Source organism: Macrotis lagotis, chromosome 1, assembly GCF_037893015.1.
Source record: "Macrotis lagotis isolate mMagLag1 chromosome 1, bilby.v1.9.chrom.fasta, whole genome shotgun sequence".
In the NCBI taxonomy this organism is placed as follows: domain Eukaryota; kingdom Metazoa; phylum Chordata; class Mammalia; order Peramelemorphia; family Peramelidae; genus Macrotis; species Macrotis lagotis.
This window is the reverse complement of record NC_133658.1, coordinates 565,218,953-565,237,409: the sequence shown is the minus strand read 5'-3', so window position 1 is coordinate 565,237,409 and position 18,457 is coordinate 565,218,953. Positions and strand designations below refer to the sequence as shown.

General features: G+C 34.2%; 1 protein-coding gene across 2 annotated transcripts in view; it reads right to left on the bottom strand.

Annotated features, from left to right (window-relative positions):
- Positions 1–15,020: 15,020 nt before the first annotated feature.
- QTRT2 (queuine tRNA-ribosyltransferase accessory subunit 2) overlaps positions 15,021–18,457 on the bottom strand; it is a 51,005-nt gene continuing 47,568 nt past the window's right edge. The window contains exon 9 of one of the 2 annotated variants that reach the window (XM_074214557.1): positions 15,021–17,864. In XM_074214557.1, the coding sequence (XP_074070658.1) occupies positions 17,633–17,864 (232 nt within the window). In that variant the 3' untranslated portion in view covers positions 15,021–17,632. The remainder of the gene's footprint in view (positions 17,865–18,457) is intronic. The other variant, XM_074214556.1, reaches the window with a different exon arrangement.

Below are 18,457 nucleotides of genomic sequence, written 5' to 3'. Positions count from 1 at the left end.
TTCTTCATAAAATGAATTATTCTGTGGTAATAGAGAGATACTTATCCAATTGGGGGGAGGGGAGTGATTCTGGAAGAATAATGACTTCATTAGATGAGGGCTTGAGTTATAATTCAATTTTAGGAGAAAAGAGATGTAACTGTAAAATAACTCTCACGTTAGAAAAGAAAAGGACAAATCAGTCAATTCGATTCATTCAACAAACATTCTGCCAAGGACATTTACTAGGGCCTGAGGAAATACCAAGCCCAGAAAGGTTTTGAGTTTTAACTATGCCCTCTGGGAAACTTAAAAAATATTAATGGATAACAAAGAGACATTTGCTATTTTTAAATAATAAAGAAAAGAAAGAATAGTTGATTCCCCTTCTATTTCCACCTCACTCTCTGGAAGGAATTCCAAAGTTCTTTAATTTTCATTTTAAAGTCATGTGACAGAAATTTGATAGAGATTGGGTCAGAGAGAAAGGAGTGGAAAAAGATCAGAAAAGAAACAAATTTTTAAAAGGATGACCAAGAAATAGTTGTCTTTCTTCATGGTCATTCTGAGATCACTTCAGGAGAAACATCAGGGATCTAAGGAGTAACAGAAGTGTAGTGTTCACCTGCCAGAAACACTTAGAATGCTAAAAGGAGAAATCCATAAAGATAAAAATTTTAGTATCCTCTTAGGGAATCTTAATGCCTATTTTAATGTGGTCTTCTAAGAGGGTGCTTATTTTAAGCAATTTTCTGAATATTTTTCTTGAGAAATAAGCCAGAGAAAATAGCTTTCTATTCTGCTCCCAAACAAAATGAGACTCATTTGTTATATCCCCCTCACAAGATATGCCTGTAATCCTTCTTTATTATAACCAATTACTTTCAAATTCTAAAGGTGATAGTTCAGGATGAAAATTTATACAATACTAAAATCATTACCCTTTAATTAAGAAAAATTAAAGAAAATAAAAACAAATTAAAATTCCTGTCACAATTTCCTAAGGGTTGTAACCTTTAAAGGAGCAAGCTTGCAGCAGAATGGTGGGAAATGCTCTATCACGTCAAATATCTGACAAGATTTGGAAGGACTTTTATTTATTTTTTCTTGTTTTTAGACTTTTTTAAAAAAAAATCTTGAACTTAAACACCAAAGAAAATAAACATTTCTGTAATCATAAAATAGAGGGTTGTACATTAAACCACAAATCTCTATTATATACAGCTTGCTTTTCTTTTTTAAATATACTTGACCTTAGCCTCTATATGTACCTTTCAAAGTCATCCTGCTGGTCTGTGATTCTTTCTGGCTTTTTTTCTCTTCTTTTATGAACATTAAAGGCCCAAAGTAAGATAGCTGGTGGCACAGTGGATAGTCTAAAGTCAAACCCAAAGAACCTTCTGTTTAAGGTTACCAAAAGGATCAAATGCAAATTGCTTAGAAACTATATATGTGTGTGTTTATGTATGAATATACAGTATTATAATAGAATTTCTTTCTCCAAATTCCTATTCCCTCTTAAGTGAGGATCCATTGATTCAATTCTTTCATATTGAAGAATAGCTGTATTTTCATCTCAATATCTTATATTTATAGAGCTATCAGTTTTCAAAGGGCTTTTAAAACATTTTCCCCTAACTCACCAATGGATTGAGGTCAGTCTGTTACCTTCAACCTTGTTTTGCCCATCTGCTAAGTACACATGCTACAGCTTCTTTGAGCCACAAGTGAGAGTTGAGTGAAGGTAGACAGACAATAAACGTGGATGAGCAGCCCTGAAAAGGGTTCAGCAAATCTTCCTCCCTGAGTACCCCATACACCCTACCAGATAAAGTAAATTATAATCCAAAATACAATCATAATTTGGAACCTAACACAAAAAGCCTTCCCCAACCCCTCTTAATTCTTAGGGTCTTTCCTCTGCTAATTACTTCCTATTAATCCTGTATATAATAGCTATTTGCATCTTGGCTACCCCATTAACCTGTTAACTCTAAGGGCAGAGACTATCTTTCCCCTCTTTTTGTATCCTTAACATACATCTGATATTTATGGAATATTTATTGATTCATTGATTTGGAGATAGAGGGAGGGGCCTGGAGAAGTAAAATGTCTTTTTGTCTTTGCTGCATGTTCTTGTGCTATGTTAGGGCAAAAGAAACTTTGTGACAGATACTAAATGTAAAATGTGACTCATTTTATTCCAGTATCATATTTGAACTGAGTGTACTGGTGAAAGAACACTGAGTAACAGTAAAGAAAACAAAAAAAAAACCCACTTTGACCATACCATAAGGAAAATGAAGGGGAATAATGTATAATCAGGCTCTAACAATAGATAAGGGCTGGGTTTGCCAGACTTTAAATGTCAAACAGAAGAATGTGAATTTATTTGTTCCCAGGAGTAGAGTATCCTGAGTAGGGGCATCACAAGAAAATCTCTTTGGCAGCCTTGAGGAGGATGAACTGGGTCAGACAGAGATCTGAGTGGAGAAGTATTGGAGTCCTGTCCTAGATGATGGTAAGAGTTAGTGGAGAGTAAGGGCGGCTAGGTGGCATAGTGGATAAAGCACTGGCCTTGGACTCAGGAGTACCTCGGTTCAAATCCAGTCTCAGACACTTAATAATTACCTAGCTGTGTGGCCTTGGGCAAGCCACTTAACCCCATTTGCCTTGCAAAATCCTAAAAAAGAGTGAGTGGAGAGGAAGAGACAGAGGTGGAAAATGGGGAGGAAGAAATAATAAAATTTAGCACCTGAATGAACGAACATGCAGGGGTTGTAAGAGTAAGGGTCAAGCTAGGGTGACTGGACAAATGGGGCTACTCTTCAAAAATAGGAAAGTCTGGAAGAAGGGTGAGTTTGGAGAAAAAGATGAGTTCTGTTTGGGACATTCAGGATTTGAGATGGGATATTCAGTTTAAAATGTTCAATAAACAGTTGGTGATTTGGGATTAGAGTTCAGGAGAAATTCAAGTTTGGCATAGAAAATGAGTAAACAGAAGCTATTTAATATACATAACTCTTCCTTCTCCTTAATCTATACCATATCTTTTGATTAACGCATAACAATTGAGACCCTGATTTTAGTATTAATCTCACTAATCAAACTTACTCCATTATGTTAGGATATCTAATTTGTCTAGTCTATTTCCTACCATGTATTGTGTGTGTGTGTGTGTGTGTGTGTGTGTGTGTGTGTGTAAGACCAGATAAAGAGATAACTTCCTACTACAAAGGTGTTGGATTCAAGATACAGGTTGATACACATATTTAGATACTATATGTATTTTTAAAAGGATTTTGTTTTTGTTTTTTCTTCCAATGGGAATGGTGAAAGAAAATAGATATGGATATGGCCAGTGGTAGCACTTGTTTTTCCTGATTATATGTATTTTTTACAAGGGTTTTGTTTTTTTTAATGGGAGAGAAAGGTAGAAGAGAGCAAATAGATTTTCGTTCATTAAAAAATTAATTTAAAAAATAATTAACATGAGTACTCTTGAGAAGAAAGCATTTTTCCCAATCATTTCCTCAAACTGCTTCCTCTGGCACAACTGCCCTGATATGGTTTTGGATGGCATGTCCTTGTTCTACGGCTGGGACATTAGTACAGCAGACAGGATGTCAGGATAGTTTTTCACAGCAATGGGTATTCTAAATTTCTTGGCAAAGGAATTAAAGGATTATAAAACCCTGATGCATGCTCTCACCAACATTGATGATATCTGAATAGGATCTTGGAAGTTTCAACTGTGGAGAATGTTGCTTCTCAGGAACTGGAAGCTTGGGACTCTCCGCTCAAGTTTTTTTCCCCATCTCTCATAGATCTTTCTATCATTCTCTCTTACTCCCCTGAGTAGGAGTTTTCTTCCTTTTGTTTTCTTGCTTCTCTCCTGGCTCGGGATCAGTCATCACTCAGGATCTGATGATTTCTCACAACTCTGAACAAAAATATGCATGCCTGCCCCTTCAGCATGAGGGCAATGTCCTTTCAGGTTCAGTCCTTATTTTCTATTCCATGTAATTTATTGTGCAGCTTTTAGCTGGGCTAAGGAAGAAACATATGAGCTCCAGTAAAGTAGAAGTTTCTTGAGGGTAGGGACACCTAATAGGCACTTAAAAGTTGGTTGAATTGAATATGGTGGGGGGGGGAGGGGGTTGAAGACAATGAATTTAGAATCTAGCAATATGGGTCCTTTAAAAATTATATGTACTAAGCTTGAAAATGACAGCCTTTTCAGGTCTCCCTCATTGTGATCAACTGTAAAATCAGAGAATAGGGAAAAAAATTACTACTACAAGTCCTTTTCAGCTTAACATCCTATATTTTGTGACCTCAAAAAATCCTTTCTTTGGCAAGTTAAAATTTCTACCTGCTTCTGATTTGAATGTCTTCTTGCTTTTCATTTATATTTAAATGCACCAGACCACTTTGGAGTTTGGCCAAAACATAATTAGTATCTCAGGACAATTCTTCAATCTTCTCTGTTTTGCAATGCAAACTGCAGATATCAGGGACAAAAAAGAGGATCAAGGAAAATCCCATCAATAGGACTCCCCAAATAGAGATGAACTCAGGAACTAGGGTGGGGTAGGTGGCAAGGGAATATAATAATAACCAATACATTATTTATTGTGACAAAATTATATACATTATTTCATTTGAGTCTCTAATTAGTCCTGTAAGATAGCTACTATGGATCCTGCCATCTCCATTTAATAGATTAGGAATCTGAAGCATAACACACTAAATAAGCATTCAAATTCAGAACTCTCCTGACTCCAAATCATCTGTCTTTCCAAGAGGGCAACCAGGAGAGGTCAAAGAAAAGAAGAAAGGGAGAAGGCACAATGGATTTCTGTATGACATATTTGGTTTAGCATAGAGATATTTGCCCTCTTCATTTCTCTGCTTCTGCCTACCTATGGGCTTTGTTAGAGAGCAGGTGTGCTTGATAACAATAGGTGTGATTTATTTTTATATTCAGTATTTTTCAGTAACTGAATTGAGTGATGTAATAAGCTGCAGGTGGAGGGCTGGAAGAGCAAGAAGTGAGGTATAGGTCCCTGTTCTTTCACAGTAAAAAGAATTGACAGTGGGAGAATAAACTGACCATCCCTATGCCTTCATGCTATATTGTAAAGACAAGTCAGGTTACCTTGCCTGAACGAACTTACTATCGGAGGAGAGGAAACCAACATGCTTGGAAAAATGAGCAAACCTTGCAAGATAGCGCCTAATTACTTCATCACAAGTATTCTTTCCATCAGTACAGTTTGCAACCTATCTCCCCTTTTCATCCTATGAGATTCTGGTACCTGTGCTCCCATAAATCCTTCATAGAGGCGCTACCCACCGTGATGGAAACCTTTCTCTAGGACTTGCTACATTTTGTGGGTATCAGTGCAGCCCCTGGGTCATCTATCTCCTATTCCTAGATTTTGATGGTAGACTCACCTACTGTGATTATATATTTATCCAGTGATCTCCTTTGTACATAAAAGCCACTGCTGGAAATATAAGGAATTCCCCAAAGACATACTGCAGTCTAAGGTTGTTAAATTTTTAAATTTAAAATTATGAAATAAGCTTTGTTAAGTTTTAGCTACACTGAGATTTTTGGAACAACCAAACACTATCATGTGCTCACTACTGTAATGGAAGTTGTCCTGTCAAGGGTTCATTTGGATGCTCTGGATAAGTATAGTGTTTTAAAGGATTGATTAAGTAAACAGTCCATCAACAAGTATATATTAAGCACTATCTGACAAACCCTGCACAAAATTCTGGGGCTACAAAGAAAGTAAAATTACTTTAGAAGGTTTCACATTATCTGTGGGCTGTAAGGAGACAAGGTCCTTCCAAGTTTTCTGTGCCTACTTCTTGGATCATAAGATCACAAATCAAGTAACTTACTCTGTTTGTAGCTCCCCTATCTCTAATTCATCTTCACAGTGTTAAGAGGGAATATAGGACTTTAGATGGAAAATTCTGAAGCTAATTTAGATGGAAATCTGAAGCTAACTCCTGCACAATATACCAATGCTTTTGAAAAATATAGTCATCTTGATGGTCACTTGACAATATGAGTCTCGACCTTCCTGGCCTCCTGCCCTATATACACTGTTTTAAAAATCCTGAATCCCATGGCTAAAAACGAGACTAATCAAAATGTAAAAAGCAGCTTGTTTCTAATCAGGAAGAAGCAGACTCATCATTTAATTTGGTGACTTTCTCAGCCAATTCCAAGCTGCTTTTCATAGAAAAGAATTCCTGGGCTAATAACTCCTTGGTATTGCCAGTCATGGATGTTCTTTAATCTTTACTCACACCACATAAAAATAAAGAGACAGGGGAAAATATTCTCTCAAAATAATCTGTTTATTATTTCAAAGACAAAAATGGAGCCCACATAAACACACATTTACCCCTTTAAGAGACTCTTGTGATCATGTCCCTAACAAACCTGTCTTTGAGTAGGTCTTTTTGCAAGTATCTGGTCTAGGAGTGAGAAAAAAGATAAAAATATAAAATAGAATCTACTCAAAGACAGAAGAAAGGTATATACATACTTATGGTAGCAAAAATCAAAAGAATGGCTTGAGCAAATTATTTTATATAAATTTTATAAAATATTACGGTACTGTGAGAAACAAACAAAAATAAAGAATTCAGAGAAACTTGAGAAGATTTATAAGAAGTAATGCAGAAATGAGCAGAACAAGGAAGACAATTTATACAACTCTGGAAGGATTTGATTGTTTCCTCCAACAACTTTGGAAGACCTCGGAACTCTGATCAACCCAGTGACATCAGAGAGGTGGTAGACAGTAGGTATAAAATAAATATCTTCATACAAGGTCAAAGTATTAACTGAATTTTATTATAAGGGTGGGCAAGTCACAAGGTCCCCAAACCATGGTCCATGTATAAAATGAAAGGGTTGATGCAAATGACTTCCAAAGATACCCCATGGATAGACAGAAAGGTAGCATGCTGAATTCCACAAGGAGGCTGATTTGATGGGAAAATAAGACTATATAAAATAAGATAGGGAAAGGTTGTGAAAGGTTTTTAAATACTAGACTTAAGGATTTTTATTTTATCCTAGGGAAAATAGTCAGCCAGTGAGGATTGTTGAGCAGATTGTTTCAGGGGCAGCTAGGTGGCACAGTGGATAAAGCACTGGCCCTGGAGTCAGGAGTACCTGGGTTCAAATCCGGTCTCAAACACTTAATAATTACCTAGCTGTGTGGCCTTGGGCAAGCCACTTAACCCCATTTGCCTTGCAAAAAAAAAAAACTAAAAAAAAAAAGATTGTTTCAGTTGCTAGGCAGGAAATGGATTAGTGAGTGGAGAGCTTGGAAGCAAGCAGACCCATCAGAAAGCTATTATAATAGTCCAGTTCAGAGATGATGGGAGCCTGAACAAGGGTGGTGATGGCTGTGTAAGTGATGATGTTTGTACATCATTATCAAAGACCATGACATCAGGGAGGTGATGACCTGGATTTGAATGAGGGAGTGTTGTGCTAAGTCACCAGTCTCACTTTCTCCTCCAGTCATCTGAGTCCAGTGCCCAGAAATGAATCAGGATGACTGTAAATGGCCCTGGATGCGAGGCAGTCATATTAAGTAACTTGCCAAAGGACCCAGAGCTAGTAAGTGTCTGAGGTTGAATATGAACTCAGGTCTTCCTGACTCTAGGTCTGGTGCTCTAGACATTGTACCATTTATCCACTCAGATAGGAAATTAGGGATAGAAATGCAGATATGGTAGACAGTTGTGTGATTTAAATCAATCAAGAGTAGACAAGATCACCAACAAAGAGTCTGGAGAAAGAAGAGGGACAAAGAACTTTTAGGACACCCCCAAAGGGTCTGGAGAGAGAAGAGGGACAAAGAACTTTTGGGACACCCCCAAAGGGTCTGGAGAGAGAAGAGAGACAAAGAACTTTTGGGACACCCCTAGATTATAGGACAGGAAATTTATGTTACATCAGCAAAAGATTCTGAGATCAGGTAAACAACCAATTATCAAGAATCAAAAATGATGACAACTTGTTAGATAGTGCATAACATGACTCAGGTACTGGTTAATCTTAGAATTAAGTGGACGGGTGGCTAGGTGCGCAGTGGATAAGAACACTGGCCCTGGAGTCAGGAGTACCTGAGTTCAAATCCAGCCTCAGACACTTAAAAATTACCTAGCTGTGTGGCCTTGGGCAAACCACTTAACCCCATTTGCCTTGCAAAAACTAAAAAAAAAAAAAAAAAAAAAAAAAAAATTAAAATGGAGCCTAAAGCCATTTTATTAATTTTTTACAATTCAGTGTAAGTCTAATTATCTAGATGTCTCTGTTCTAGGAGCTAGAAAAGATAAAAATGTAAAATAGGATCTACTCAAAGACAGAGTAAAGGTATATACAAAAATATTTATGGTAGAAGGCATCAAGGTTAGGCTGCAACACAACCTCTTAGAGTACCTGAAAGCTCAAGATGTCCATATTAAGCTCATCAGAACCTCTCTCACTTCCATCTATATTAGCTGTGTGACCCTGGAAAAGTCACTTAATGAAGTTTGCCTCAATTAATTTATGTGTGAGATAAGAATATTAATCTCAGGGTTCTTGTGAGGCTCAAATGAGATAATAATTATAAACTATTTAACAGTGACTGGAACACAGTAAGCATGATGCGATTGTTATTTACTGTTATTATTATTATTCTATTTAAGGGACTCATTCAGAAGGAATGGCATCTCATCTTGAAATTGTGATGCTGACATAAACACTGTGTTGAAAGAAAGAGAATTCTGTCACCACTTCAAATTGTATTTTTATCCTTTGTCTCCAAGTATATCATCCCATTTGCTCCTCAGAAAAAAGCTTGTGAGGTGGGTGCTGGTGATACTACTAGCACTGTGTGGTTCTGTAATTTCATTGTCATAATGAACTCTAAGAGAAGCAACTCCTATTTACCAATACAGAAAAACAACTCTTCTATACCTCAGGGCAGGATCCCTGGATTCTCAAGGGATCTGCAGATGGATTTCAGGGGGTCTGGTACTGGTATGGGAAAAGCAGTTACATCTTCATTTTAATATAATTGGAGTTTTTTTTGTAATCCTCTATATTTTATTTTATGAATTTAAAACTATCATTATGAGAAGGATCTGAAATATATATAAGGTTAAGAACTCCTGTCTTTGATGGTTACCTAGGGTCCAGTGAGAGGGGAAGAGAGACTTCTTTAGAGTCTTAGAATCAGTCCCCATCAAAGCAGGAATTGAATTTGGGTTATGATGCTGAAGACGGAACTCTAATTTTAAATGAGAAAACTGGTGATTTACAAGATTAAATGACTAGTCCAAGGTTGTACCCATAATATGATATAGCATGGCAGGAGTAGAACTCAGATTTTCAGACAGTTGCACTAGTACTCTTTCTGTCAAAAATATTAAGTTTCTGTTAGAATAATCAGAGTAATTTCCAAAGCTTCTTTTATAATTCCCTCCCACCCCCCAATCCCCTGCTACTGACAAATGTTCAGAACTCTGGCACAGCTCGGAATTTTATTCTAACTAGTTTGCTACATTCACACAAACATACAAAGATTTTGATCAAAATGTTTATTGCCTATTTAATTTTGTCTAAGTAGGCAAGATTTTGTACTAAAGAAAAAGAAAAAAATTTTAACCACCAATAGCAGAGATTTTTCTCAAATTGTGAAATGTAAGGAAAAGGTTTTATTATATTTAGACACAAATAAAACTCATAAACATAATAAGGACTCTTGATTATTCATACCCTTTCAATTTCAAAAATTATTGTATAAAAAAGGCAACAATATATGAACAGTCATGAATTAGCTACTGAGGTCAGAAATTCTTTAATACCAATTACACTGCACATTCCTCACAAAGGCAGAGATCTTATGTCCTCCAGGTATATCTGACTTTTTATAAGAGGAATTGGTTATAAATGTAGCAATGAATGCTCCAAATACAAATATTCTTTGTAAAAAAGGATAAATGTCAGTTCCCAGACCCAAAAAATAAAGAATAATGATGCTTTGAAGATGAAAAAGCACAGTAATATGTTAAAACAATAAATATGATATAAAATTTAAAATGACTTTATCTTAAATCAGTGCATAGCAGGGAAAGCTAGTCAAGGAACAGGAGAAGTATTGGAAGGCTGAGAGGTAACACTGATTCAATTCATTTCAATTCTATTCAACAAATATATATATATTAAGTACCTACTAAAAACATAGGACAATTAGATGATGTAGTCAATATAGCACTGACTCTGGAGTCAGGAAGTTCTGAGTTCAAATTCAGCCTCAGATACCTATGTCTGAGAGAGTCACTTAGTCCTGTTTGCCTCAGTTTCCTCTTCTGTAAAATGAGCTGGAAAAGGAACTGGCAAACCACTCCAGTTTCTTTGCCAAGAAAAATCCCAAATGGGGTCAAAGTCAGACATGACTGAAACAATTGAAAAACAACACAGTTGTGTTCCATCTAAGGAACAGTAAAACCAAAATGCAAGTTTCAAACAGCTTCTTGTCTTCTGAGGCTGGGGCAGGAAGGAATACACATACACCGATAATTTGAGAAAACAAGAAAGGATTCTTTGAAGGAGGAAGTACCTTTCAGAACCAGGCTTCGAAGGATTCTAGAGTCCCAGGAGGTGAGAGAGGACCGCCTCCCAGACATGCATTCTTTGATGATCTTTGAATCTTTAGGGTCTGCTGTCATCAATGACTTTAAATCCTGCTGCTCCTAACAACAGCTTATATTTATGCATCATTTTACCTCAACTGATTGAGGTAACATGTTACCTCATTTGATGCTCCCAATAATCTTGTAAGTGATAGAAATACTTTTTATCCTAATTTTTTAAAAAATTAGGAAGCTGAGGTTCATAGAAATTATATCACCAAATTATTAACAGAACATAACTTGAACCCAGATTTCCTGACTCAAATTCTTTCTGTTGTTGCAAGTAAGTTCAATTAAGGTAAACTAAGGTTCATACTCCAAGCAAAATAATTTTATTAACAGTAATATGTAAACTGCTAACAAAGCAGGTGAGACTGGCTAAGGTAAGTGACCTTTACTAACAAGTAGGAAAAAAAAGAAGGCCTAGGAATATTACCATTTAGTTAAACTAAGAAAAGTAGGTTGACTCTCTGATGAGGGTAATCACAACCCCCCTCTGACAATTAAGGAATGTTATTTGTTTTATGGACCTCATCTGCCTCTTGTAATCAGTTAGGTCATCAGTAGCACTGTCCCTTTAGATGAGACCATCTCCTCCAACTGTACAAGGACAGGCAAGGATGGAGATATATTTGGGGAGATGGTACTAGGTTAAGTTAGTTTAAGGCTTAGAGACAACACCAGATGTCCCACTAACTAACTCAGGGGAAAACAGCATCCCTGGGCTTAACTAAAGGATGTATAAGTGTGGCATGAGCTTGCATACAAAATGGGGCAGTAATATAGAACAGTCAGTTACAGAATAGAATCAATTATTAAATGATACAGAATAATTTTACTTTCCTCATTATTACATCCTAATGCTTCTTGCAGTCTCCAGGGATCCTGCTCAAGCATTATTTACAAGCGTCAGATGGAATAATGCAAACAAAAACAAACTGAAAATGGTACAATGCTATGCAAATCTGTGGTGTTATTGTTATTGGTTTTACAATAAAAATAATAAAATTTTCAAAGTGAAGTAAAAAAGTCTTAGGATTTACAGCAGGGTCTTAGAAATACTCTAATGTAATACATTCATTTTATAAGAGAGGAAATCGAGGCACAAAGAGGTTAAAGAATTTGTCCACAGTTGCACAGGTAACACATAAACAAAATCTGAATCCACAGCATTCTGCCACTTTGTCTTGGTCCCAGAGAAAATGAAAACAAAACCAAAAGCCAGGAAAAATTCACTAAGACATGCAAATGAGAGATAAACAATGTTGTCTGATCTAGAAAAAAAAATTTCCCCTTCAATTACTCAATTTATCAAAAAATGATAAGGATTTAATTATTAACCTGTGTCTGTGATTGTGTCTCTCTGGCAGGTTTCTTTGTCACCATGCGGGCAGTTTTTAAGTCTTAAACTAGCAATAAGTATAAAGAAATCAGCTCTTGGGAGGTCATGGTGAAACAGCTCCATACCAAATACCACAACTTGGTTGTGCCTGGTAATTGCTTGTGTGAGAAATTTCTGAACCCTGGATTTTCAATAAGAAGGAAAAGAGGACACTAAATTGCTGGGAATTTATCCCATTCAATCACTCTGGGCTGATACTGATGGTAGCAACCTTCACAGGAATACCAAGGAAGTCTAACAATATAAAATGAAACTCTTGAAAACCATTGATACAGTGATTCCTATTCTTCACTGAAGGATTTTCATACTGAAATTAAAAATACTTCTAAAGAAGGAAGATTTCTTCTATTTACTTCTCCCACCATCAACAGGCAGGATTCCTTTTAATCTTATAACACATTCTTCAAGGATCTTCTCCATCATGGAGAAAGTGCAGTATGGTGGATAGAATGTTAGTCCTGGGGCGGGGGGGAGGCTTGGGTCCCAATTCTGTCTCTGATATGTTCTAACAACATCCCACCCTTTCAATGCCTGTAAAAAAGAGAATTTTAATACCTGTAACCATCTTCCTCACAGGGCTCTTGAGGTCTCAAATGAGGTAATATATTGAAAGTGTTTTTCAATCCTTAAAGCACAATATAAATATGTCATTATCATTGTTCCTCAAGCTTTCTGCCTTCAATGAATCTCCACTGATTAAAATCAAAGTGTTGGGGTGGCTAGGTGGCGTAGTGGATAAAGCACAGGCCTTGGAGTCAGGAGTACCTGGGTTCAAATCCGGTCTCAGACACTTAATAATTACCTAGCTGTGTGGCCTTGGGCAAGCCACTTAACCCCATTTGCCTTGCAAAAAAAAAAAAACTTTAAAAAACCCCCTAAAATCAAAGTGTTAAAGCTGGTTTTTAAATTCTATCGTTTTTTTAATTCTTTCTCTTCTGATCTTGCCCTTATTTCTTTCACTAAAGTATCTTTGGTTAAAAAAAAAATTTCCTTAGTTCCAGATATCCAGAATTCAGTGTAAATGTTCCAAAAGACCTTGGTTACCTGGCATAGATAGTCTTGGGGTCAGGAAGATCTGAGTACAAATTCTGCTTCAGAGATTTTCTGGTTCCTTCTTTGTGAAATGGAAGTCATAATAGCACTATTTCACAGATTGTTGTGAGGATAAAATGAGGTAAACATAAAGAAAGCACTTTGTCTTATATGTAATTCTTATATAATGTTATCATTATTATGACAATTAGAGTGTACATGGACACTTTGGGTTTGAGTTGATTATGATGGAATGATTTTAAAAAACAAAATCAAAAAACAAAAAAAAAATTTGGGAATGGAAAGGGAAGATGGAGCAAATTATCTCATACAAAAGAATCCTAAAGAAGAACTTTTACAGTGGTCAGGAGGATGTGCTGCAGGGTGAGGACTATGAGTATCTTATTCTCATTGGAATTGAGTTAAATAGGGAATAACATACATATACTTGGATATTACAAAACTTCTTAATTTACAAAGAAATAGGAGGGAATGGGGATAACAAAGGGGAAGGACTCTTACAAAGGAGTACAGAAACATACAACCAGTAATTCTAATTATGAATAAATATGAAGGGAATGAATTTACCCATAAAATGGAATCAGAAAGCAGAATGGATAAAAAAAAAACCCCAACAGAATCTGGACAATATTGTTTACAAGAAACACATTTAAAAGAGACACACACATAGAGTAAAAATAAAGGGTTGGATTATAGAATTTATTACACTTCAGTTTACGTAAAAAAAAACAGAAGTAGCAATCATAATCTCTGACAAAGTTATAAGAATTTAAGCAGGAAAACTACATTATGTTAAAAAGTAATATCATTAGTAAACATATATGCAATAAATGTTACAGCATCCAAATTAATAAAGGAAAAGTTAAACAAATGATAGGTGGAAATAGATATAGCAAAACCATAACTGAGGTGAACTTCAACTTTCTCCTCTCAAAATTCAAGAAAGCTAACTAAAAAATAAATAAGAAAGAAGTCAAGGAGATGAACGGAATCATAGAGAAGTTCTATATAGAAGACATCTGGAAAGAGCTGAATAGAAACAGAAAGAAATATATCTTTTTCTTAGTGGCACATGGCACCTTTACAAAAATTGACAATATATTAGGAATTAAAAACCTTGGGAGTTAAATGCAGAAAAAGCAGATCATAATGCAATCAAAATTACCAAAAAACCATGGAAAATACTGATTAAAACAAATGATGAGACAAGATACCAAAACTAATAGGATACAGTAAAAAAATGTAATCAGAGGAAAATTTATAGCTTTACTCTTTACATCAGTAAAATAGAAAAAGGACAGAACAATGAATTAGGTACGCAATTAAAAAACTAGAAAAACAACAAATTAAAAATAGTCAATTAAACACCAGGATAGTTAAGTAACACAAGAGGCCTAGAGTCAGGGAAAACTCAACTTCCTGTGTTCAAATCTGGCTTCAGATACTTATTATACTAGCCTTGTGACTTGGGTAAGTTACTTAACCCTATATTGGCTCAGTTTCCTCATACATAAAATGAGCTAGAGAAGGAAATGGTAAACCATTCCAGCATCTTTGCCAAGAAAACCCCAAACATGATTATGAAGAGTCAGACCCAACTGAAAATGACTCAACGACAACAATTAAACACCAATTTGGAAATCCTTAAAATTAAAAGTGAGATTAATGTAAGAAAATCATGAATTAATATATATAAAATTAGAAGCCAGTTTAATGACAAAACTAATAAAACAGATAAACTAGAGGTTAATATAGATTAAAAAAAGAGGAGAAAACCAAATCACTAGTATCAAGAATGAAAAGGGTAAATACACCACAAATTAAGATGAATTTAAAGCAATTATTAGGAGTTGTTTTGGCTAATTATATTTCAATAAATTTAATAATTTAAATGAAATGGAAAAATACTTACAAAAACATAAACTGTCTAGATTAACAGAAGAAGAAATGGACTATCTAAATAAACCTATTTTAGAAAAAGAAATTAAACAAGTCATAAACAAGTTTGTTATAAAAACAAAAGGCATCAGGATCATATGATTTACAAGTGAATTCTACCAAACATTTAAACATCAACTAATTCTAATATTAAATAAATTATTTAGAATAATTGGCAAAGAAGCAATCCTACCAAATTCCTTTTATGTATACTGATGGTACTGATACCGAAAGCAGGAGAAACAAAAGCAGAGGAAGAAAATTATAAACCAATTTCACTAATGAATATGGATGCAAAAATGCTAAATAAAATACTAGCCAAGAGACTACAACAATATATATCACAAAGATTATACACTGTGACCAAGTGGGATTTATACTAAGAATTCAGGGTTGATTCAATATAAGTAAACATTATGTCAATAACAAAATCAATAATAATTATATGATAATTTCAATACATGCAGAAAAAGCTTTTTTACAAAATGCAATACTCATTCCTATAAAAAACACTTTTTATAAGTATTTTATACTATATGTATAATATAAATTGATTTTTCCTTAACAAGATAAGAAGCTTTTACATAAAATCATCAGCAAGCATTATCTATAACAAAGAATAAGTCTTCCCAATAAGATCAAAAAGAGCAAGGATGCCCATTATCACCTATTATTATTATTATTCATTACTGTGCTAGAAATGCTAGCAATGTTAATAAGAGAAGAAAAAGAAAACAAAATGAGTAAGGAAAAATACTATTTCTTTTTGCGTATGATATGATGTACACTTGGAAAATCTACCTAGTTAGTTGAAATATTATCCAACAAATTAGTTGAAATAATAATTTTAGCAAAGTAGCAGGATATAAAATAAACACAAAAATCACCAGCATTTCTGCACATTAACAACAAAGCCCTTCAAGAAGAGAAAATGGGAGATATTTCCTTTAAGTTATTTTAAAGGAAATTTAAAGTAAACAATATGGAACTATACTTGCTAAGGCAAACCAAGAAACCATAGGAACATCATTATGAAATATCAAATAAAAGTCAAATTTAAATTGGAGAAATATTTGTGGTAAAGTTAATATAATAAAAATAACAATTCTACTTAAACTAATTTACCTATTTGGGGTCATCACAATTAAAATACCAAAAATGTATTTTATTTAACTAGAAAAAATAATAACAAAATTCATTTGAAGAACAAAATAACAAGATATAAAAGGAATTAATGAAAAAAAGTAAAGGAATAAGGGTCTGAGATCTCAAAGGTGGTAATTATCAAAATTACTGGCTAGAAAACACACATCCACACACACACATCCACACATATACACAAACTACTGGCTAAGAAATAGAGTAGATATACAATACACAGTAACTGATAACTACAGTACTCTCGTGTTTGATAAACACAAAGATCTAAGCTTTTGAGATAAAAATTCATTATTTGGTAAAAATTTCAGAGAAAACTGAAAAGCAGGCTCACAGAAATGTATAGACAATTGTCTTAGACTACTTACCAGAATAAGGGAGATATAAGTAAATTAGAGGAGCATAAAACATATTACCTATTAAATTCACGGATGAAGAAGAATTTATAAAAAGATAAGAGATAGAGAAGACTGTGGGATATAAAATGGATTATTTCAATGATGTTAAATTAAAAAGAATGTGTACAAATAAAATCCTGTAGCCAATTTTTTAAAAAAGAAAATTAGAAAAAAATTTAGTCAGTTCTTCAGATAAAGATCTCATATCGCAAATATATAGAGAATTCAGTCAAATTTATAAGAATATGGGTCATTCCTTTAAGAATGTGAACAAGAAGCCTTTGGAAAAAGAAAATCAAAGCTATGTATACTCATATTAAAAGAAATGGAAATTAAAAGGATGGATACTCATCAATTGGGAAATGGTTGTATAAAATTATGGTATATGATTGTGATGAAATACGAATGTGCTGCAAGAAATGATGAGCAGCTTGGTTTTAAAATATCATGGAAAGATTTACATGAAAAAAAAATGAAGTGAGCAGAACCAAGAGAATGTCATATACAGTAACAGCAATATTGTTTAAGGAACAATTTAATGAATGAGTTATTTTTCCTAAGTAATATAATCTTTCACATCAACTACAAAGGACTTTTGAGAAAAGATGCTATTCACCTCCAGAGGAAAGTTCTTACTGTAAGATTCCACATATATAACTTTATAAATGTCGGCTTTCTCTAAAGAAGTGTTGGGGGAGACAGAAGGAGAACATTTGAAACTCAAAATGTAACTAAAATAATAATAATAATAATAATAATAATAATAATAACAATAACAATAACAATAATAATAATGCTGATAAATATAAAAAGGAGAGAAAAAAGCACTCTGCAAACCTTAAAACACTAAATAAATGTTAAAATTTGCTATAATTATTGGTCCCAAAGTCCAGCAATTAAAGCCAGTCTGTTGTGTATCCTGAGTTTCTTCATTCGTTCCACTGAGACACCTGTTTAGACACCTATTTCCTGGATCTCAAGATGCTTGCCTGCAGATGAGCTCCTTCAGTTGTCCCAGTCTATCCTTTCTTAGAGCTTCTCTGATAGCATGGAAGAAGCCAAAATAGTGCTGAAAATTGTGCATCATGAGGAGAACCCCAGCTAGCAGCTCATTGGTCACCAGAAGGTGGTGGACATAAGCCCGATTATGATTCTTACAGCAATAACAGGAGCAGCCCTCAACAAGAGGGCCAAAATCATCATGGAACCTGAGGAAAAAATACAGCAACAAGATTCCAATTAACAGAGGAAAAAATCACAAATTACAGAGTTGAAACTGATAAAACAGAAAGTCAAAGAAGAAGTTGCCAGATAATCTCTAAAAATGTGTGATGACTTGTTAGTCTCAAAAATACATACAAGGCACACTATATCTTTAATAATACTATTGTTGTTATTAATAATGTATTATTATTAAACATAATAAAACAATATCATTAAACAGTCTTTAATGGCATTAATATAAATATTATTTTCATGTCATGATCAATAACATTGTCGTTGATCATAAAAAATAACATTAAAGATGCTCTTTAAATGTTATTATTGTTATCAACACTATTATTATCAAATTTACTATATTACATTATCAATAATTAATAATTGATAAATAATAATTGACAATAATGAAAATATTAAAGAGAATCTTTAATGGCACTATTGTTAATGTTGACAATATTATTAATGTTACTGATAATATTATATTATTAGTAATGTTATTGATAACAAAATAATATGATCAAATATGCTCTTTACATTATTGGTATTGTTCTTATTAATAATGATGGGGCAGCTAAGTGAA